At 45.5% G+C, this 23,716-nt stretch overlaps 1 protein-coding gene across 6 annotated transcripts in view; it reads left to right on the top strand.

Moving 5' to 3' along the window:
- The window catches only part of LOC138747444 (RNA-binding motif, single-stranded-interacting protein 2-like), a 227,309-nt gene extending 223,055 nt beyond the window's left edge, over window positions 1-4,254 (top strand). For all 6 annotated transcript variants that reach the window (XM_069906672.1, XM_069906668.1, XM_069906667.1 and 3 more), the window contains 2 exons: window positions 1,129-1,216; window positions 2,429-4,254. In XM_069906672.1, coding sequence (XP_069762773.1) covers window positions 1,129-1,209 — 81 coding nt within the window. In that variant the 3' untranslated portion in view covers window positions 1,210-1,216; window positions 2,429-4,254. The remainder of the gene's footprint in view (window positions 1-1,128; window positions 1,217-2,428) is intronic.
- Window positions 4,255-23,716: the final 19,462 nt, after the last annotated feature.

Below are 23,716 nucleotides of genomic sequence, written 5' to 3'. Positions count from 1 at the left end.
GATGTGGGGCAGGTGGAACCAGTGTGGGTGGGAGATTTTGGTTGGCATGGGCAAGTTGAGCTGAAGGGCCTGTTTCCACGCTGTATGACTCTCTCCCTCTGTTATGTCTACATTCCTCTATCACCCTCTGTTTTCCCCCATCCTTTGCACTCATCTCTTCTCTGAAGAGCTCTCTTGGATTCCTCTCTTGTCGCTGAAGGAATTGACTCTGTGATCAAAATCGCAATGCCTCTCCCTCTCTGTCACAGCTGAAGGTTTTATATCCCAGAGTGTAGTTGCTATTTTGTCCCTCGTTCTCAGTCATTACAGCAAGATAATAATCCTTTGTGTCGATCGCTGCTCTCGGTTCACCTGTCTCACTAATCAAATGGCTTGCATGAAAATATTTGCAACTTGGCCTTGCACGTGTCCCATTTTGCACGCGTTTACCGCGCCTCTGGGCTGACAGATTCCCTTCCTGATCTGTGTGCAGGTGGGTGCACAGTGTAGCTGTGGTGTGTATGCAGTGTGCATGGGTTCATGAACGTGTAGCTGTGTGTGTATGTTTGTCATGGATGTATGCGGCTGTGTGGCGTCTGTGGGAGTGCCAGGTTTTTGGTACTGAGGGGTGTGCATGTGGAAGCTCTGTGTGCAATGTGGGTGATGTGTGCAGTGTGGAATTGTGCATCAGCGCAAGTGTGTGTCTGAGTGGTTCTGTAGATGGATGAATGTGAGTTTGTGTGGGTTCTGTGTACAATATGTGGCTGTACGTGTTTGTGTGCACAGATTTGCAAGGGTGCGTATGTGGGACAGTGTGTGGGAGTACGTGCATGTGTAAGTTCTTACAAGTATGTGAGTGTGTGGGTGTGAGTGAGTGCATGTGTATGAGCCAGTGAGTGCGTGTGCCTGTGTGTGGGTGTGTGTGAGTTTGTGTGTATGTGTGTGTCTGTGTGTGAAAGTGTGTACGTTGGTGTGTGAGTGAGTGTATATGTGTGTGTGTGCATGGTGTGAGTGAGTGTGTCTGTTGTGTGTGTGTGTATGAACACCCTTGGCACTTCCCCATACCCTCACGACTCCCCACACCACTGCTGCCTGCATGTCTGGATGGCCTTATGGTATGAGTGACAGCTTCATCTTTTCCCATTGCAGGAAACCAGTGGCCAACAGCAGCAGGTTGCTATGGAAACGTCCTCTGAACCTGCAAACTATTCCTACCAGCACAGCAAGTAACCATGAGGTACCACGCGCTTTGGCACAGAGACTCTGCCACCCCTGCCCCACTTCTCCTTCCCCCACCTCATCTTCAGCCGCTTGCTGTTGCCGCCTCTTCTTCCTCAGCGTCATAGCGGGGCCTCGCTCCCGCAGCAGCAAAACCTGGTTGCAAAATTCCCATGGGTGCAATTCCATCCCTTATCCCCAGTCATCACCTCCCCTGCCCCCACCCAGCCAAGAACTGATGGGTTTGAATGTGTGCACCACACTTCTGATTAAGCAGCCCTCACATCCCCGAGCTGCTGAGCTGTTTGATGAAGCAAAGCGGGCAAAATCGGGGTGGGGGGGAGAACCGAAGGAGTTGAGCGGCGTACGGGATGAGAAAGCAGGAGATAGGGCCGCAGCGTACCTGTCGAGGTCTCCGAGCTTAGACCTAAGAATCTTGACCTCCTTCCGCTTCCGCCCATCCGTAGTCACTGTTGTGTTGAAAGGAGGGTTTCAGCAACGCAACCGGCAAAACCTGAGATTGACACTGTCTGAACCCTGGGGTTCCCTTCGGTGACGGAGGTCACCACGGTCACTCAGCTTGTCAGTGAGCCATGATGAATGCAAGGCAGCGAAGAGGAGCCCCTGGCAGCCCAGACTCGAGGTGGAGGGGGGGGGGGGGGTCATGGCTCCCACCCCGACACCAGCATGGGGTCTTGCTGATGGGAAGGCCACTGGTCGGAGTTCAAATCCTCCTGAAAGTCAAGTGGCGGAGTTGATTGAGTTGCCATTAAAGAAATCTCACTGATTCATTGAGTGGCGGCTGATCCAATTTAAAAGGGAATTTAATTTGTTGGGGGGTGGGGTGGTGGTGGTGAAGGAAGAAGGATCCCACAAGAGGTAGTGGTCCACCCGTGACCTTATCTCTCTCTCTCCCCCCCCTTCACTCACAGGCCAACGAGCCATCGGCTTTGCCAAGACATGTTGAACACCTCCCTTTTTGCTCGGGAGAAGGGCGCGGCGGGTTGACCCCGCCCTCTGGTGCTATCTGCGTGGGGTTCGCCCGTAATGCATGAGGTTTCCTCGGGCAGAGAGGTGTGGGCGAGGGTTTGAATCTCGGGGTGGGGCGGGGGGAGGGACTGGTAGTCACGGGCGCTGATGGGGAACGCAGGGAGATGAAAGGTGGCCGGCGCTGACTCAGTGTGGGCTGAGTCTGTGACTGTCTGTGACCTCTGGCATCCTTTCTTTACAGATGTGAGAGGGAGAACGGAAAAGAATCAGCTCTCCTGAATCGCTGTGAACCAAAAACCCAACTGCTCTGGAGGAGGAAAAAAATCAAAGAGAAATTTTTTTGCACAAGATTTGAAAACAAACAAAAAAATACACACAAAAGCTTTTTTCCTTTTATTTGTAAGACATTCAACAAAGAAAAAAAAACACAGCTATTTTGATAAACTTTCTACTTCAGTTAAACAGAAACCAAACTGGTGGCAGAATGTGTGGAAAAGAGGTTTATTTTGATACAGGAAAGAGAGCTATTTTTTTGGAAGTTGCATCTATCGCAAATCATTATTTAAGCATTCTGAAACTGCTCAGAGTGAGAGAGGAGAAGATTACACATCAAATGTCTTTTTAACCGTGATTAGTTTTTTTTTGGTTTTTGTAAAATATCCAGGTTCAGGCCTTCATTTTGGTGAAAGCTTTAGCCATGTACAGTTGTAATTTTACAATGATTTGATTTCTTTGCCGCAATTGCAGTGCTGTAGTGATTAGTGCAATTTCAATTTTTTTTTCCTTTTTTAATATGTCCTCTGTGGGAACATGCTGACAGGAAATCAAAAACACAACTTCAAATTACTGCTTCTCTTCCTATTGTCCTTTACACACAGCCCTCTCTCCCCTGAGAGATTGAATTGTGATCATCTTGCGAGGGGAGTGGGGGCAACTGTTTTAATTCGCAGCCTCTATTTGAAGGAAGAAACACTGGCAGCATGGACTGGACTCTTCATCCCCAGCCTTGAAAGTGTGCTGAGTTCAGCTGGTTGTGCCCGTGCCGACTCTTTGATTGATGACCCCACGCGGCTGCCACCAGCCTACCCTGCACTTCCATTCCTCCCCGGGACGTGGCCCCCGTGGAGATTCCTGTCGGGTGGGTCGATCCCGCTGCCCTGTTGGGTCTGAACAAAAATTATTCCCTGGCCTCAGTCATCACCGCATTCCCCTCGGTGGCACAATTTTACCACACGAGGGACTAGTTGAGATGGCTCGCACCACTGTTAAAGTGTGCCTGAGGTTGCTTGAAAGCAAACCCGAGTGCGGCTGCAAAAACACAATTTTTCATCACTTTGCAAAGCGTGAGAACTCCGTTACAGCAAGAAGCACTGCCACAAGCAGTTAGTCCCACCCCAAAAGAGTCTGCCTCGTGGCTCACAGGTTACATGCTCATACGGATGAATTCAAAACATTTCAAAAGACTGCTGCACTTAAGTGCGTCTTTCTTAGAATTCGCTAGGGTTTCACTAATCAAGGACGTGTCCCTCACCCAATGCTTAATAGTATTTTGCTACCTTGCCAAATAAGGGGGGTCTTATCAGCCCAAGCCTTTTTGAAGTGAAAACAAGAGAAGGGAATGCAGCTAGCTTCTCTCTCCCAGTCAAAGTTTTTAAAGTTATATACTCCGGTGTTTCCCAGGGTGAGGCTTCTGAACTAGTTGCGGCCCAATGATTTTAGTGGATTCATAGCACTCCACCTAAACCAACCATTCTGTGGTTTGATAGGTAGGGTTTCAGCACCAGAGAACCATCATTCATTACAAAAGATCTCCTTCAGTCTGAGTCGAATGGCTCTGAAACATCCCTCTTGACATTTTGCAAAAAAAGAAGCAGTTCGCTTCCATAAACCTTTAGACACAGGAAAGGATCACACTCACTCAGAAATCTAGATCGAATTTCCAAAGTTAACAACCCCCTTGTTGCTCTTGGTGCCTTTACGCATTCTGCAGGGTAATATCCAACCAGGGATAGCATGGATTTCTCTCTGCTATTTCAGGTGACACAACAATAAACAGATGGAAATGTTGATCTCCCTGCAATTCTCAATGACATCAGACCATCAGACATAGGAGCAGAAGTAGGCCATTCAGCCCATCGATCATGAGCTGATCCATTCTCCCACTCAGCCCCACTGGCCTGGCCTTCTCCCCATAACTGTTGATGCCCTGGCAGATCAAGAACCTATAAAAGGTGGGAGCTGCTTGTAAATTATCGTTGGGAGCAGCAGGGAGAATAATTAACTTTGTGGATCCCTGTCAAGCAGCTCGCAGCCAACTTTTGAATGTCTAATTGAAAGGTAAATACAAGCCAAGCCTTTTTGTAACAAAAACTCAAGGACAGTCTTAACTGGTTAGAACAATCTACTTGTAAGAATTAAGGGATTTGAATTGTTGGGGGGGTGGGGGGGGGGGGGGGGGAAATAGTTGACCACAGAGGCTGGTTTCTAGTTGCCCTGTTAGTGCTTCATCGTTAACTAGCTGATCCAAAGAAAACTGCAAACTGTATGCATTTGACTCGAGGTTCCGTCCAGGTGGTTTAGGTCAGTGAGAGACCCAGTGGCCGAGCATGGTTGGCAGGTGACCACCCTAGAGAGCTCCTGGTGCTCTCTCAGCGCGATCTAAGCATGGGCGACACCTTGTAAAGGGCGGAATCGCAGGCCCAGGGAGGACCTTTTCACTTTCTCAGGCTGTGGATGCGAGCTCCAAACAGCCCAATGCTGCCAATAAACTCAGCGACCAATTAGAGGTAATACTCACAGCATTAATGACGTGATTAGTACTTTTTTTTAATAAAAAGAAAACTGAATGTTTAAGTTTAGAGAAGAGTTGCCCTTACAAATCACCTTCCATGCAGTGGAGATGGGGCCTGTGTTGAAAATAACATGGGGGTGAGAGTGGAATCCAGGCTGAGGATTCATCAGCCCAGATTTGGGACCATTTGGTCTGCCTTTAGGGTGCTGACTCTCAGACACTAAACCAAGGCTCGGACTTCTTTCTTTTTCCTTCTCCCTCATTCTCTCTCCATCTCTGTCTGTCTCTCTCCTCATCTATCTTCCGCTCTCGCTCTCTTTACCCCCCACCTCCCCAGCAGTACCCAATCCTGCAGATGTTGCCTCTGTGGTCAATCAACATGACCACCACCCCCTCACCCCACAATCTTGGCTTGAGCTCAAGGCCACACACCAACTTCTGGTAACTGGCAGAAAGGCACTTGATGGGTTGCCATGGACATAGTGGGCCGAAGGGCCTGTTTCTGGGCGGGTTGAATCCCTATTTCCCCTTTCCCCTTTCTTCATGCTACAGGTAAAATGAAGTGGAATCCAGAGTTTGAAAGCTCCCTTGTTCCCACACCCCAAAACCCTGTCGCAGTTAAGCTCAGCCGCTCCCTGTTCAACCTGCAGAAACAAGGCGACTCCTGTTGAACCTCCTGACCAAACCTCAGCCTCCAAGGTCACCTTTCGCCTCCCTCTTTGCACCGGGAGTCACAGCGGGGAGGAGCGGAATGAGACACCAGCTCCTCCCCCACCTTTCTCCCAAGTCCAGACCAGGGCCAGAAATTTAAGAAAAGGCATTCCAGCTTTTGTTCAATCAGTTCCTGCCAGGGTGGAAGCAAAATGCGGCAGATGCTGCCAGCCTGAAATAAAAGAGAGTGGGAAAACAGGACACTGGCTCTCCTCCTCTCTCCGCAGATCTAAGCATGGGCGACACCCATTTGAGGCCCTTTGAGCCTTAGTCGCAATTCTCAACATACGACTAAAGATAACATTAACTCTTTTCTCTGTCACCTTTTCCAGTCCTTGAGAGGGGAAGCAAAACTCAAAGATGTGTAGGCGGTTGGGTGGGGGGGAGGGGGGGTGGTGGAGGAGTTATTTTAAACCACTGAGTAACAGGGATGAGAAAGCAGCTAATTTAAAGTTGTGTTCTCAATTTTTTTTCTCTCTGATCCGTGGCTTCTTAAAGGAACCTGCGTTTTTTTTTGTCCTAGGTTTAATAGGTAGTTTTAAGATGCAGATCTATTTACGTGTACGGGAGCGTGAGTGCGTGTGTGTGCGCGCGCGTGTGTGCATGCGTTATTTTGTTTTAAGCGAGCCATTGAACATTCTTCTGAAGCTTTACGGGAGGCTTAGAACTGGTGTTGGCGGGGTCTAGTGCAGTTAGAGGCATCGCTTTGCTATATTGCTAACTTTTTAAAAAAAAAGAATCAATTTAACTCGGTAGAAATGAAACACAAAGAAACTGCTTTAAATGAAATGTTTCAATTGAACACTTATAGATTTTTAGAACGAGATGTCACATCTTGAGTTTCCTTTTTAAATGTGTTGAGGATAGTTTTGTTGATGCTGCAGTTATATGCATTGTTCCATTCTGTGCTGAAAATAGTCTTTATTTGAATTATTTTGTTTCATTACGGAGAGTGGATGTGCTGGTATCAAGATTCTTGCTCCCATTTTTGTACAGTGAACGTTGTTCTTCAGCGATCAGGCATCAATTGTGGACAGAAATCGAGAAAGAAAAGAGTTGGCCTTTGCCAGGTGTGGCGCGGCGAGACGTTAAGGCCCTCCTGTCCTTTGTTCCCAGGTGGCACGGTCAGCGTAGCGATTAGCTTGCTGCTCTTATGGTGCCAGCAGCCTGTGTTCAAATCCTGCGCTGTCTGTAAGGAGTTTGTACGTTTTCCCCTTGTTTGCGTGGGTTTTCCCCAGGGGGGGCTCCAGTTTCCTCCCACCCTTCAAAACATACTGGGGGGGTGGGTATAAATTGGGTGGCACGGGCTTGTGGGCCGAAAGGGCCTGTTACCGTGCTGTATGTCTAAATTTAAACATTCAAGTCTTTTTCCCTGTTCCTCCCTCGCATGTCTCTGAACGACAACCAATTTGGGGGGTGGGGCGACACGGTTGGCGTAGTGGTCAGCACAACGCTGTAACAGCGCCAGCGACCCGGCTTCAAATCCTGCACTGCCTGTCAGGAGTTTGTATGTTTTCCCCGTGTCTGCATGGGAATCCTCCGGGGGCTCCAGTTTCCTCCCACCCTTCAAAACGTCCGGAGGTTGTAGGTCAATTGGGTGGCACGGGCTCGTGGGCCGTAAGGGCCTGTTACTGTGCTCAATGTTTAAAATTAAATTTGAAAAAAAGAATTAAAATATATGAGGAATGGGAGTTGTGAGCTCCAAAGAGCCCAGCTGGCCACTTAGAACTGAAAATTTCAACAATAAGCTGGTTGATTGTGACCAGTTATTCTCCTGTCACAAGCTGCCTTCTGGAATGGTGCATGGGCCAGATCAGGGTGTGTGACACCTCACTGCCCTCTGGATGAGGACTATCCATTGCAGACCACACACCCCCCCCCCCCCCTTCCTTCCCATCATCGTCTCTCCACCTCACCCCTTGTCCATTAACCATGCCCCTTCCCACAGGCATTATCCTGGTCAAAAGCCCTTTCCCAGGCCTGGTCTGACGACAAACCATTATATCCCCAAAAACGGTGCCTAGTTTCCAGTCAGGTGCAGAGTGATAGGCTGGAGGCTCTCAGAGTGTATTTACCAAAGATTCACCCACCCATTTCCATTCACCAGTCATTGAGGAAGCTTTATCTCCACTCCATGAAATAGTTTTTGTCTGCATGTTGCTGGATTGCTTTTCTGTGTTTTCTCTGGATGCAGGAGCACCTTCGTGTACAGTATCCGCTGCTATGGGTCACAGCCATGAAGGAAATATGCAGTCTCTGGTTGTGCAATCACACATTCACAGTCAGACACACACACACACATACTGACACACACTGTCTCACACAGACGCAGACACACACATTCTGTCACACACATAAATTCACATTCAATCACATACACACACTATACACAAACACTGTCTCACACGCAGTCACACAAACATGCTCTCACATGTTCACACACTGACACTAACACATGCACACAGACGCAGACACACACATTCTGTCGCACACATTTAAACGCACACATATTCACACACTGTACATCAATACATAAACACCATCTCACACGCAGTCACACAAACACGCTCTCACATAGATACACACTCTCCCATACAAACACACATGCACATGTTCACACACACTTAAACACACTCATATTCAATCACACTATACACAAATACCATCTCATACAAACACGCTCTCATGTAGTTACACACTCTTTCATGTGTTCACACTTTCACACACTCACCACATAAATTTACACACGCAACACACAAGCATTCACGAAAGCACTCACCTCAAGTGCACTTTCACACAAACAGGCACATCCTCACAAACCCAGCTGTATTTTGAAACTATGAAATTCCCAATCGAGTTCTGTATTGAGTTCACTGACAGCAGCCCAGGCTTGTGAACTATTTACTGCTCCCAGTCATGGGGCAAGGTGGGAGGTTGAGGGCCAGGATGACCTGTAGTTGCTGGAGGCTGCAAAGTGGCCCCCTTGACCTACCCCGGGCGCTCTGCTCATTTGATGTGAAAGATTGTCCAGCTTTGCTCTCTCCCCTCCCTGCCCTTGCCCCTCTTGAGACCCAGCCATTTCCAGGGGATGTCATTCCAGTTGGCTGCTGCCTGGAATCTTGTTCTATGCTTTGAGTGAGTGAGGCATCAGGCAAAAGAGACTTCCAATTTCCCCACAATTCCTTGTCCAAGCCCACGCCTCCTTCAGACAGGGTTTGTATCACACCTTTTGCCTCTGTCTCACCAACAGCCCCAAGGCACAGGCCGGCAGCCCTCTCCCCATCCAGCTGACAATAACAACAGTCCATGGGCTGCTGGCTCCAATTCTCACGTGGGCATTTGACTTTCTGTGACAGATTCTTGTCCCAAGTTTTGAATTATTTAAATTTGCTGAGAATTTCATAGTTTCAGAAGACACTATCTGCTGCTAAGCCATCAGGAGTCTTGAGTTTGTCTCTATACGACAACCACCGTGTAAAAACGTTTCTGCTCTTGTTTCTTTGGTCTTGCCCTGTTGCAGATCTTAAACATTGAGTGTTTAAAGCTTTAAACAGGTGACAGATTTGAACTTCAGTAAAAACCAACAATGGAAAGAATCATTGTGGTCTTGTGCTGTGTCCTAACCCTGTCAACACACGAGAACACACTTAGAGTCGAGACTCTCAGCAAGGCTGTAGTGATGAGGTGAGAAGCTGGCACCTTTTGCAGCCTTGGCAACCAAGTTGCAACCTGCAACGGGCCCTGATGAGGGTGCCCTGCCGAGCTGGGCCAGTCCCTTGAACGGTGATGAGCAGAGGTGAACAGCCAAGAGGTTGGGCAGCAGAGACCTACTATCTGAGTGTCCTTGCTCCCACCCTGATCACAGGGTGAGTAGGACAGTGCGAGTTATGGTGGGGAGGAAATAAGGGCCAACATTGAGAGGGTCTCCCCTTGTTCATGGGCCAGAAGATGAAGGGAGAACCTGGCGGCAAAGTTCAGCTTTTCACTAGCAAGTCTTCAAGACTGGAGGGTGCACAATCAATTTGAACTGGGGGGGTGTGGGAAGTTGGGTGGTGGAAGAGGGATTTAAAAAGCACCCAATATGGCGCATGTGCATGAAATGTTTTTTAATCCAAAATATTCATGATCAGCTGGAAGGAAAATATTTAAATCAGATGGTTGGGTATATATAATTCTCAATAAAATGGACAAGGAGGATCTACTTGTGGAAATTCTGTCCCCTGCTGGACAACAGATCCTGCAGCCAACTGGGGAGGCCTGGAGGGTGGGTGTGGAACCCAGGAGATTCCATGGGAAACTTCAGAACGCAGAAACTTCTGAATGGTGGGCACACTGGGAGAATGCCTTTTGTTGAGACAGGGAGAGAATGAGAGTTTGGACTGAACAGAAATTTTATTTAAAGGGATATTATTTCCAGATTAAAATGAACACAAATGCTTGGAGGATTTAATTGAAGTATTGGTGAGTTACACACAATTGTCAACAAGGTGCAATTGACAGGAGCTCACAGCAACACAGATCAGCGTAGAAATTGACTCGTCTCACTTCACCTCAATGTCACTGCCAACTGATATCAAAGGTCATGTAGGTGAACTACAAAACATACACACGCACACACACGAGAGTCCCGTGTCCACACACACGCACACAGGAGAGTCCCATGTCTATGACTGAGCAATGAAGAGGGAACTTTACTCTGCATCCAGTTTGAGTCCTGGGAGTGTGTGGGTGACTGGACAGGAGAGAAGGATCTTCACTCTGTAACCTGGAGTGTATGACAGGACAGTGTCAGGGGAGCTTCATCTGGTGTCTGATCCGTCTCTGGGAGAGTGTGAAAGGACAGTGCAGTGAGCTTCACTCTGTGTCTAAGCTGCCCTGGGAGACTGTGATGGGAACTTTTTTTCTCTTTGGCTTGGCTTCGCGGATGAAGATTTTTTTATGGAGGGGTAAATGTCCACGTCAGCGGCAGGCTCGTTTGTGGCTGACAAGTTCGATGCGGGACAGGCAGACACGGTTGCAGCGGTTGCAGGGGAAAATTGGTTGGTTGGGGTTGGGTGTTGGGTTTTTCCTCCTTTGTCTTTTGTCAGTGAGGTGGGCTCTGCGGTCTTCTTCAAAGGAGGTTGCTGCCCGCCGAACTGTGAGGCGCCAAGATGCACAGTTTGAGGCGAGATCAGCCCACTGGCGGTGGTCAATGTGGCAGGCACCAAGAGATTTCTTTAGGCAGTCCTTGTACCTCTTCTTTGGTGCACCTGTCTTGGTGGTCAGTGGAGAGCTCGCCATATAACACAATCTTGGGAAGGCGATGGTCCTCCATTCTGGAGACGTGACCCACCCAGCGCAGTTGGATCTTCAGCAGCGTGGATTCGATGCTGTCGGCCTCTGCCATCTCGAGTACTTCGATGTTGGAGATGAAGTTGCTCCAATGAATGTTGAGGATGGAGCGGAGACAACGCTGGTGGAAGCGTTCTAGGAGCCGTAGGTGATGCCGGTAGAGGACCCATGATTCGGGGCCGAACAGGAGTGTGGTTATGACAACGGCTCTGTATACGCTAATCTTTGTGAGGTTTTTCAGTTGGTTGTTTTTCCAGACTCTTTTGTGTAGTCTTCCCAAGGCGCTATTTGCCTTGGCGAGTCTGTTGTCTATCTCGTTGTCGATCCTTGCATCCGATGAAATGGTGCAGCCGAGATAGGTAAACTGGTTGACCGTTTTGAGCTTTGTGTGCCTGATGGAGATGTGGGGGGGCTGGTAGTCATGGTGGGGAGCTGGCTGATGGAGGACCTCAGTTTTCTTCAGGCTGACTTCCAGGCCAAACATTTTGGCAGTTTCCGCAAAACAGGACGTCAAGCGCTGAAGAGCTGGCTCTGAATGGGCAACTAAAGCGGCATCGTCTGCAAAGAGTAGTTCACGGACAAGTTGCTCTTGTGTCTTGGTGTGAGCTTGCAGGCGCCTCAGATTGAAGAGACTGCTATCCGTGCGGTACCGGATGTAAACAGCGTCTTCATTGTTGAGGTCTTTCATGGCTTGTTTCAGCTTCATGCTGAAGAAGATTGAAAAGAGGGTTGGTGCGAGAACGCAGCCTTGCTTCACGCCATTGTTAATGGAGAAGGGTTCAGAGAGCTCATTGCTGTATCTGACCCGACCTTGTTGGTTTTCGTGCAGTTGGATAACCATGTTGAGGAACTTTGGGGGGCATCTGAGGCGCTCTAGTATTTGCCAAAGCCCTTTCCTACTCACGGTGTCGAAGGCTTTGGTGAGGTCAACAAAGGTGATGTAGAGTCCTTTGTTTTGTTCTCTGCACTTTTCTTAGAGCTGTCTGAAGGCAAAGACCATGTCAGTAGTTCCTCTGTTTGCGCGAAAGCCGCACTGTGATCCTGGGAGAACATTTTCGGCGACACTAGGTATTATTCTATTTAGGAGAATCCTAGCGAAGATTTTGCCTGCAATGGAGAGCAGCGTGATTCCCCTGTAGTTTGAGCAGTCTGATTTCTCACCTTTGATTTTGTACAGGGTGATGATGATGGCATCACGAAGGTCCTGAGGCAGCTTTCCTTAGTCCCAGCAGAGCTTGAAAGACTCATGCAGTTTGGCATGCAGAGTTTTGCCGCCAGCCTTCCAGACCTCCGGGGGGGATTCCATCCATACCTGCTGCTTTTCCACTTTTCAGTTGTTCAATTGCCTTATATGTCTCTTCCTGGGTGAGGAACAGCCTTAAGGGCTGTTGAGGGAGCTGGAGCAGGGCGGATCCTTGGACTGAGCGGTTGGCACTGAAAAGAGATTGGAAGTGTTCTGACCATCGGTTGAGGATGGAGATCTTGTCGCTGAGGAGGACTTTGCCGTCTGAGCTACACTGTATCTAACCTGGTTAAACAAGGAAGTTTGCAGACGCTGGGGTTGAGTGCCATACACAAAGCATGCTGGAAAACTCAACAGATTACATAGTGTCCATGTAATTGTGGCAATGGCGTGTGGAATTAAAGTGGTTGGCCACTGGGAGGTGGGAAACCTGAAAATCTGCAGCCACTCTGATTGTAGCTAAAAACACACAGAAAGGCTGGAGGAACTTGGTTGGTCTCACAGCATCCATTCAAGGTAACGATATATTACTGACGTTTCAGGCCTGAGTCCTTCGTCAAGATGTAAGCAAAAAGCAGGCAGGCGTCTGATTAAAGATTGGGGGGAGAAAGGGGGAAAGAATGGGAGGGGAAGGAGCCCAGACCAACAAAAGGTGTTCATTGGGTATGATAGAGGAGAGGTGAGAATTGATTTTGGTTCTGTGAAAGGAGACAGAGGGAAAAGGGAAGAGATAGAGAGGTCGAAAGGAAAGGGAAATGGGAAAGAGGGGGACAGTGGGTTTAAACAGGAACCGGAGAATGCCACTGGGAGGTTGTTGCTATTGCAGCAGACAGAGCGAAGGTGCTCAGTGAAGCGATCTCCCTGTCCATACCCAGTCTCTCCCGTGTAGAGGAGACAACAGCGCGAGCACCGGATGCAGTAGATGACCCCTGCAGATTCACAAGTGAGTAGGAAGGGAAGGTTGAGAATCACTGCTCCAGACCCAATTGTTACTGAAATATTTTACTTGAGAAAAATGGTCATTGGCCCATTTCCTTTGGAGTTCTGAAACCATGCACATAACGAGTCAATGAGGGACGATTAAAACAATGGTTTTCAACCTTTTTCTTTCCACCCACCTCCCACCTTAAGCAACCCCTTACTAATCACAGAGCACCGATGGGACAGGGATTACTTAAAGTGGGAGGTGAATGGAAGAACAAGGTTGAGAACCACCAAGTTAAATAATATAACAAACCTCATTATGCCTTGATATAATATCTAAAAGAGATACACTCTAGGATCATCATAATTAAACCCCATAAATCTATTTATCTTCAAGAAAAAAACCTAAAACTAATCTAACCTCTCCTTCTGATCAAGGTTACTTAATCAAACTACAGGAAAAATACAAAGACAGATCACGTCAAACCCTCAAAAAGATGGACGGATCAGCACTTGAAGCTGCCAGTTATTCTATAAATGAGCCCCATTCCTTTTCAAGCTGCAACTTTTAATCTTTAATATTATACCGAGAACCATAGAATGCTACAGCACAGAAAACAGGCCATTTGGCCTTTCTTGTCTCTGTCAACCATTGTTCAGCCAGCCCCAATGACCTGCTCCCATTCCATAATCCTACAGACCTCTCCCATCTATCCAATTTATTCTTAAAACTCAGGATTGAGTCCACACCCACCACATCAGATGGCAGCTCGTTCCACACTCCCACCACTCTCCAAGTGAAGAAGTTCCCCTAAACCTTTCCCCTTACACCCTAATGCCATGTCCTCTCATATTTATCTGACTTAATCTAAGTGGAAAGAGCCTACTCGCATCCATTGTAAACCTCTATCAAATCTCCCCTTTTCTTTGGTCCAAGGAATAAAGTCCTAACCTGTTTAATCTTTCCCTGTAACTCAACTCCTGAAGACCCAGCAACATCCTAGTAAATTATCTCTGTACTCTTTCCTGTCTTCTGATATCCTTCCTGTAGTTAGGTGACCAAAACTGCACACAATACTCCAAATTTGGCCTCACCAATGTCTTATATAACTTCAACATAACATCCCAATTCCTGTACTCCAATTTAGAACCTCAATTCAAGGACCAGACTTACCCTTATCCATCAGTCACCAGACCTAAAATGCTCACCTACACAGATTTCTGCCACCTGACCTGTCTCTTTCCCTAATAGGAGGTCCAGTACTGCATCCTCTCTTGTTGGTACCTCTCCATATTGATTTAGAAGACTTTCCTTTACACATTTGACAAACTCCAAGCCATCCAGTCCTTTTACAGTATGGGCGTCCCAATCAATATGAGGAAAGTTAAAATCTCTGACTACCACAACTTTATGTTTCTTACAATGGTCTGCTAACTTCCAACAGATTTGCCCCTCCAATTCTCTCGGACTATTAGGCGGTCTATAATACAACCCTATCAGTGTGGTCACACCTTTCCTGTTCCTTAGCTCCACCCATATGGCCTCTGTAGGCAAGCCCACAGTGGTGTCCTGTCTAAGCACAGCTGTGATAATTTCCCTGACTAGCAATGCCACTCCTCCCCCTTTCATCCCTCCCCCTCTATCATCTCTGAAACATTGGAACCCTGGAACATTGAGCTGCCAGTAGTCTCACTAATAGCAATAATGTCATAATCCCACCTGCAAATCCATGCCCCAAGCTCATCTGCCTTACAGACAATACTCCTCGCATTGAAATAGATGCATCTGAGATCATTTCTATCATGTAAAAACCTCTGCTTCCTGTCTTTACATGTAGTCCTCGCATGACCCTGCCCATCACCTCACTATCTGCTCTATCACTCTGGTTCCCCTCCCCCTGCCAATCTAGTTTAACCCCTCCCAGAACAGCACTAGCAAACCTGCCCACAAGGATGGTTCAGGTCAAATGGCCTGTTTTCTGTGCTGTAGCATTCTATGGTTCTCGGTATAATATTAAAGATTAAAAGTTCAGGTCCCACCTTCCCTGGAACAAAGCCCAATTATCCAGAAGCATGAAGCCCTCCCTCCTCCACCATCCCTTTAGCCACGTGTTTAGCTGCATTATCTTCCCGTTTCTAGCCTCACTAGCACGTGGCATGGGTAGCAATGGCCACTTTACCAGATGTCCCTCTTTTTATATGTCCCTATCTATTATTCCAATGGCTCCCCAGCCCTAATCAATTAACTTGATTGCAGTCTCCTGACTCCAGCTCAAAAAGAGGCAAGGTAAGAGTTCCTTACCTCTTTAAACCTCCCTCTCAGCTGTGCCGACATCATGCGCCTACACAGTCTGCCCTCTCCCTTCCCGGCTGTTAAAGAAAGAAAGAAATAGCTCACACACAGACCCTCCTTGCAGCCTCCCGACTCCAACTTAGTTACGTCATTACATCCTGTTGCCCCTGTGCATGAGTCGGTGGGAATCTATCTCTCCATTTCATTAAAACTGCTCACCTGGCTATCAACGTTTCTAAAAGGTCAAACTTTCTCTTGAGATGCCGATAAAAGTTTATCTGGTTCACGTGAAAACCCAAACAGGGCAGTTAATGTGGATGTAATTTAATCTGAAACATCATTGCCAATATCTTCCTAATTCAGGACACTGCCGAAACATAGGAATCCAAAATCTTACACTTTTCACAAAATGGATCGACGTCCACATTGAAATGGGCTAATTTGAGTTTAGACATGTGTATTCTGTGTGTCAACTTAAATTTTGTCCCATGCACAGAATGAAGATTCATTGATCAAACGAAGAGTGGAATCACAATTCTCATCTGACAAAGTTATATTAAGATCACACTCCCAATCATTTTTAATCTTAAGGCACTTTTCAGGTGGCCAAAATACCTTGATGTAAAGCTGCCTATTCTACCCCTATGTGGCTGTCGGGAGGCCACCTGAAAGTGGAGAACCTGGCCAGAAGGAACACTTACCTAACCCTCCTCCTGTAGGTATAATCTCTGGCTCGGAGAATCCCCTGTTGCACCTGAAAGCAGCAGTGGGGCTACAGCCACAGTCCACAGGAGCCGACATTCGCTCGGACACGGCTCTCCTTCAGCTGGCACGTTCGGGCGACAGAAAGGTGTCTTCTCTGTGGCCACCTGAACGTCCCAGCTGCACTCCCCCAGCCATGTCTGCAGGCGTATTATCTGTGTCCAAGCACCTGAAAGCAGCTTTGGCCATTAGGGCTAGTCTTAAACCAAATAAATCAATATGAATACTCCAAGGAACTTGGTGTCTCCACGCTCTCCACTAGAGTTGTTGATGTGGAATGGAAGGTGGTCGTTCCTGGTCCTCCTGAACCATGATCATCGCCTCCGTCTTGACCACATTGAGAGTCAGGTTGTTCCTCTCACACCATTTCACGAGATTTTCCACCTCTTCTCTGTAGCGTGACTCTTCGTTGCTGATGAGGCCGACGACTGTCATGTCACCTGAAAACTCTGACACTGTTAGGGCTGGAACTGGTGATGCAGTAATGGGAGTGGGCTGAGCACAGAGCTCTGAGGTGCTCGACATTCTGCTACTGACCCGGACAGTCTGTGGTTTACAGATGACACAAAAGTGTCTGGTATTGTAGAGAGTGAAGACGGTTGCCCAAGTTTGCAGCAGGATGTGGATCAGTTGGGCAGAGGAACAGTTGATGGAATTTAATACAGAGGCAAGTGAGGGATTGCATTTTGGGAGATCTAAAGTGGGTGGGACCTACATAGTAAATTGTAGGGGTTTCTGGGGAGTGATGTAGAGTAGAGGGATCTGGGGGTATGTGGTGGAGCAGAGGGATCTGGGGAGTACAGGTACAAAGCATCTTGAAAGTGACGCCACAGTTATATATGGTAGTTAAAAAGGCTTTCAGCGCATTGGCCTACATCAGTCAAGAGTACTGAGTGCAGAAGTTAGATTACGTTGCAGTTTATATGTCCTCGTTGTGTTCATTTTTTTTTTGCACTACTAATAAGTAGTAATTCTGCCTGGCCCACAGGGAAAAGAATCTCAGGGCTGTATGTGATGTGACGTATGTTCTCTGATAATAAATCTGACATCTGAGTTGTTTAAGACATTGTCAAGGTTGGGCAGAGGAATGGTTGTTGGAATTTAATACCGAGAAATACAAGGTGCTGCATCTTGTGAAGTCGAACGTGGGGGGTAGGACCGACACAGTGAATGGCAGGTAGTGTCGTGGGGCAGAGGGATCTTGGAGCGCAGGGACGTAGTACAGTGCTCCCCTCTTATCCGTGGTTTCAGTTACCCACCGTCTGAAAATATTCAATGGAAGGTATTCTTAGGGATAATATGTATAAATATCTGGAAAGGCAGGGATTGATCAGGGACACCCAAAATGGGTTTGTGTGGAGAAAGTCATGTTTGACGAATCTTGTTGAATTTTTTGAAGAGGTGACTAGGAAAGTTGATGAAGGTAGAGCAGTTGACGTGGTCTATTTGGATTTTAGTAAGGCTTTTGATAAGGTTCTGCATGAAAGGTTCGTGAGGAAGGTTCAGTCTCTAGGGATTAATATAGAGATAGTCAGATGGGTTCAACCATGGCTGGAAGATAGGCACCAGAGAGTCACGGTGGACACTGTCTGTCAGGATGGAGGCCGGTGATGAGCAGTGTGTCTCAGGGATCAGTGTTGGGACCCTTGTTGTTCATCATTTACATTAATGATTTGGATAATGGGGTGGTAAATTGGGTTAGTAAATATGCAGATGATACAAAAATAGGGGGAGGTGTGGATAGTGAGGAGGGTTTTCGTGGATTGCAGAGGGATTTGGACTGTTTGGAAAAATGGGCTGAAAGGTGGCAGATGGAGTTTAATGTAGATAAGGGTGAAGTGCTTCATTTTGGGAAGAATAACCAAAATAGGATGTATGCAGTGAAGGGGACTGCATTGAGAAATGCAGAGGAACAGAGAGATCTTGGAATAATGGTTCATCATTCTCTGAAGGTGGAGTCTCATGTAGATAGGGTGGTGAAGAAGGCTTTTGATATGCTGGCCTTTATAAATCAAAGCATTAGAATATAGGAGCTGGGAGGTGATGTTGAGACTTTTCAAGGCATTGGCGAGACCAAGTTTGGAATATTGGGTGCAGTTCTGGTCTCCAAATTATAGGAAGGCTATCAATAAGGTAGAGAGGGTGCAGAGAAGATTTACTAAAATGTTGCCTGGATTGCAGTATCTAGAATACGGAGAAAGATTGAGTAGACTGGGACTTTATTCATTGGAGCATAGAAGGTTGAGAGGGGATTTGATAGAGGAATTTAAAATTATGAAGGGAATAGATAGAGTAGATGCCCTGAGGGTAGGGGAGATTGGAACAAGGGGTCATAAGTGAAGGGTTATGGGGCAAAACTTTAGGAGTAATATGAGAGGAAGCTTCTTCACTCAGAGAGTGGTGGCTGAGTGGAATGATCTACCAGAAGAAGTAGTTGAGGCAGGGTCAATTCTGTCATTTAAGAGGAGGTTAGATGACTACATGGATGTGAGGGGGTTGGAGGGTTATGGAGAGAGAGCAGGTAGGTGGGACTAGAGGAGATCACTAAAATCACTGTGGACTAGAGGGGCCGAGATGGCCTGTTTCTGTACTGTAAATGGTTATATGAAAAATTCCAGAAATAAACAATTCATAAGTTTTAAATGGCGCATCGTTCTGAGTAGCGTGATGAAATCTTGCGTCGGCCCGCCCGGGTCATTAATGATCCTATCCCTTTGTCCAGTGGATTCACACTGTATACACTAACCACCTATAGTTAGCCGCCTTGGTTATCAGATCGACTGTTGTGTATCACAGTGCTTGTGTCAGGTAACCCTCACGTATTTACAGTATGTTGTTATAATTGTTCTATTTTATTATTAGTTATTGCTGTTAATCTCTTATTGTGCCTAATTTATAAAATAAACTTTATCATAGGTGTGTATGTATCAGAAAAAACATAGTATGTATGTATAAATATATATTATTGTGACAGAGTATTTAGAGGTGGCTTGGGAGGAATTGCTGGAGTAGCTTGCACACACACACACACACATTTTAAAACACAGAAGTTTTGCAGGACTTCTGCAGAGTGCTTTTTATAGAGGAGCAACAAAGAAGCAACATTCAAGAACTTGCCTGGGAAAGCATGTGATCTTTGCAGGCAGGCCAGAACAGTTTTGCTCTCAGAGAGGGAGGGTGTGAAACAGAAAGGAGAGTCACAGAAATCAGTTCCAGAAGGACAAAGCTGGCAAACCTTTGAAAGACTGTCTGGTCAAAGGAGAAAGTTAGCTGTCTGAAAGGTGACCTGAAAGAAAGAGGATCATCTGGAGACCCCTGAAGGGGGCAAGTTTTGTTAGCAAGGCTGATAGGAAAGGAATCAGTTGCGGATGTCCTGGAAAAGGAATCTCTCTCTGAAAACTAGCAAGAACCCTCCTCAGTGGTAACCATTTATATACATTACACACACCTGCACTTAGTATTAGAGGGAGGATTAAGTAGGTTAAGTAAGTAGGTTAAGTAATAAGTTTAATTCTGTTTTCTTGTTCAATTATAATTAAAAAACTACTTTTGTTTCTGTAACCCTGTGTTGTGGTGCATATCTATTACTGCTGGTTTTAGGCATCCTCTGGACTCCGTAACATTTTATCGTCCTTTAGGATTTGAACATTGCAATTTGGAGATTTATTAGTTGATTGGATGTTTTTGCTTTGAAAACTTTATTTATTAAAAAAATCGTTAATAGAAAAACTATACAATCCAATATAAGTAATTTTATATAATTGTATATAAAAAAATTAAAAAACATACACACAGAAAAAAGAACAAAAGAAATACCCCTCCCACCCTCCCACCCCATCAGCCAGCTCTCTGAAGGAGAGCTAAAAAAAAAATATAATTCATCAAAGTACATCTAAATGCATATATTCCAAATACGGTAACCACTTATTGATGAAAAAAGAATAATTATCATGCAAATTATATGTAATATTTTCCATAAGCAGCAATGGATGTTGATACATTTTTGATACAACCATCACTTGCAGAGCTGCGGAGCAAGAGAAAAGAGGAACTGATGGTCATTTCTAGGGCATTAAAACTGACTAAAGTTGAACAGTGGATGAGGAAAGTACAAATTCAGAGGATTATAGTGAAATATTGTATAGGTGAGGGTAAATTTGTTCAGAAAGACTTAAAAGATTTTCCAGACGAAAGATCTGGTGAGTTGCAATTGGAATTAGAAAAATTGAGGGTGCAAGAGGAAGGAGAGAAACGTGATTTTGAGTTGCAGAGACAACAATATGAGGCAGACCAGGCTGAAAGGCAAAGAGAAGAATGTGAAAAGCAGAGAAGAGGCTGAGAAACAGAGGAAATATCAGGCAGAGGAAGCTGAAAAACAGGAGATATGAGTTGGAGTTAGCTGAAAGTTTAAATTAGAGAGGTTGAGAATTGAGAGGGAGGAGAGTAAGAGAGCTGAGGTTGTAACTCCTGGGAAGAGGTAAATCTAGTGTCTCCTTTTGATGAGGGAGATAGCGAGACCTATTTTCAGCTTTTTGAAAAGGTTGCTGAGCTCAAAATCTTTTTCTTTGGCTTGGCTTCGCGGACGAACATTTATGGAGGGGGTAAATGTCCACGTCAGCTGCAGGCTCGTTTGTGGCTGACAAGTCTGATGCGGGACAGGCAGACACGGTTGCAGGGGAAAATTGGTGGGTTGGGGTTGGGTGTTGGGTTTTTCCTCCTTTGCCTTTTGTCAGTGAGGTGGGCTCAAAATACCCAAAAGAAAAATGGTCTTTAATGCTCCAAGTGTATTGAGGGGAAAAGCACAAATTGCACACTCTAGCTTGACTGCACAGCAGGTGGCAAATTATGATACTGTTAAACAAGCCGTATTGAAAGCTTATGAGTTGGTTCCAGAGGCATATAGACAAAAATTTAGGAGTTTATTGAAAACATGAAATCAATCTTGTATGGATTTTGCTCTGAAGAAATCTGTGTGTTTTGACCGTTGGTGCGCCTCAAAAGGAATAAACATGATTTTGACAGATTGAGAGAATTAATATTAATAGAGGAAATTAAAAGGTGTATCCCGAAGGAGATTAAATTATACCTGGATGAGAGAGATGTGGGGACGTGGCAACAGGCGGCTAGATTAGCAGATGAATTTGCTCTGATTCACAAAAGTACATTCCAGAATAATAGGCATTTTCAGAGAGCGAAAGTGGAACAGATTCATAAACCTGCTCTAAGGTTAGTATAGAGCAGGATAGTAGGCCTGAAATAAAGTCTGGAGAAAATGTTAAAAGAAAAGATGAAGAAAAGGTAGGAAAGGACAGAACTTCTGCATTTGTATGTCATTTTTGTAAGAAACCTGGTCATGTGATTGCAAATTGTCTAGTCTTGAAAAAGAAGAGAGAAAAACAGGTTTTACCAGAAGCATGTATTCAAACAGTGGAATTTAAGGAGAGCAGAGGTGCCAAACCTGGTAAGGAGGTCATGGATATTTTCAAGCCTTTTGTGTCAGAGGGCTTTGTCTCAATAAAGGAGGGAGAACAACAGGTTCCAGTTAAAATTCTTAGAGATACTGGGCCTGCTCAGTCATTGTTGTTAGAAAGTGTTTTAACTGTGGATCAAAGGACTGACACAGGGGAGACAACTTTGATTATTGGTGTTGGAGGTGAAGTAGAGTTAATATCGCTTCACAAGATTGTGCTGAACTCAGAATTACTCCTGTTGTAGAAGGAGTAATTCCAAAGTTAACCAAGCAGGGTGTCTTTGAGGGAATGATAGAAACATAGAAAATAGGTGGAGGAGTAGGCCATTTGGCCCTTCAAGCCTACACCGCCATTCATTTTGATCATGCTGATCATCCACTCAGTATCCTCTTTGGCAGAGGATAAAGTTGGGTCAGTTTTAAGATTGACAAATCGGCCTAGTAAGGATGTGGTTAGAGAGGATGGTGAGATATATCCTGCATGTGCGGTAACTAGGTCTGTGACTAAGGAAATGGTGACAGCTGAAGAAAATCCAGTTGATAGAGATTTGCCCAGTACTTGTGAAGTACTTTTGAAAGGGCAGGGTCATTGTGAGAGTGAGGATTTCTCTTTGTCAAGGAAAGAGTTAATTCAGCAACAGAAAATAGATGCAGATCTTTTGTTAGTTTAAGGGAGAAGGCAGTAACTGAACAGGAGACTAAAGAAATGGCTTGTGGATATGACTTGGAGGGTGAATTGTTGTTGAAACCTTATTATGAGGATAAGGGTAGTGGAGAACAATCTGTATCAGAGGTGTTGGCCGTTGACAGAGTGGAGGAAGTGGTGGATTGTAAGATTATGGAAGCAGAATCTTGTGAGGGTAACCTTAAAGAAACCCATGGTTCCTGTGTGCCTGTCTAACTCAGCAATTTTGGAAAATTTGGAGGAGAAGTCAGGCCATCTTAAGTTACAAGAGCAGATGCAGTTGAAAGAATTACTTTTGAAATATACAAATTTGTTCCCTGATGTCCAAAAAAGACATCAGTGATTTAACATGATGTAGCTGGAGGGGAGGCAAATCCCATAAAACAGCAGAATAAACATTCAGAAAAGTAAAATCATGGATCAGGAGGTGGAATATATGTTGAGGAATGACATTATTAGACCTTCGAACTCGGATTGGAGTTTTCCTTGTATTCTGGTACCAAAACCAGATGGAAGTGTTAGGTTCTGTACAGATTATAGTTAATTCAGTAACATTATCCTATTCCAAGAATAGATGATTGTATTGATAAAATTGGCAAAGCTGAATTTCTGACTAAGTTGGATTTGTTTTGTTTTTTTTTTAATTTTTTTATTTTTCACACCATAAATCACATTAGCCATGATACACACTTTTTCTTTTTCAACTAAGCTGGATTTGTTGAAGGGTTATCGGTGCCTTTAACTGAGAGAGGAAAGAATATTTCAGCTTTTGTAACTCCATCCGGTTTATAAGAGTATAATGTGTTACCTTTTGGCATGAAAAATGCCCCTGCAACATTCCAGAGGATGATTAATTCTGAAATCCAAGGGTTAACTCATACAGATACTTATATTGATGACTTGGTCACAAAAAGTGACACATGGGAAGAACATCTAAGGGAATTGGCCAAATTGTTTGCGAGATTATCCAAAGCAAACTAACTATTAATTTAGCGAAAAGTCAATTTGCAAATGCCATGGTAACATATTTGGGTTATGTTGTTGGCCATGGCAAAGTTGCACCTATTCAAATTAAGGTGAATGCAATTTCTGAGTTTCCTACTCCCAATGACAAGAAAGCAATGAGAAGGTTTTTAGGAATGGCAGGATATTACAGGAAATTTTGCTGAGGTTGCTCTTCCTTTAACCAATCTTTTGAAGAAAGGGGAGAAATTTCTGTGGACTAAAGATTGTCAGGCAGCATTAGAAAATTTAAAGGAGATGCTACGCCATTGCCCTGTGTTAAAATCTCCAGATTTTGACAGACCATTTTCTGTAGC

This window comes from Narcine bancroftii, chromosome 12, assembly GCF_036971445.1.
Source record: "Narcine bancroftii isolate sNarBan1 chromosome 12, sNarBan1.hap1, whole genome shotgun sequence".
NCBI classification, from domain to species: Eukaryota; Metazoa; Chordata; class Chondrichthyes; order Torpediniformes; family Narcinidae; genus Narcine; species Narcine bancroftii.
The sequence above is the reverse complement of the archived record's forward strand: the minus strand, read 5'-3'. Positions and strand labels throughout refer to the sequence as shown.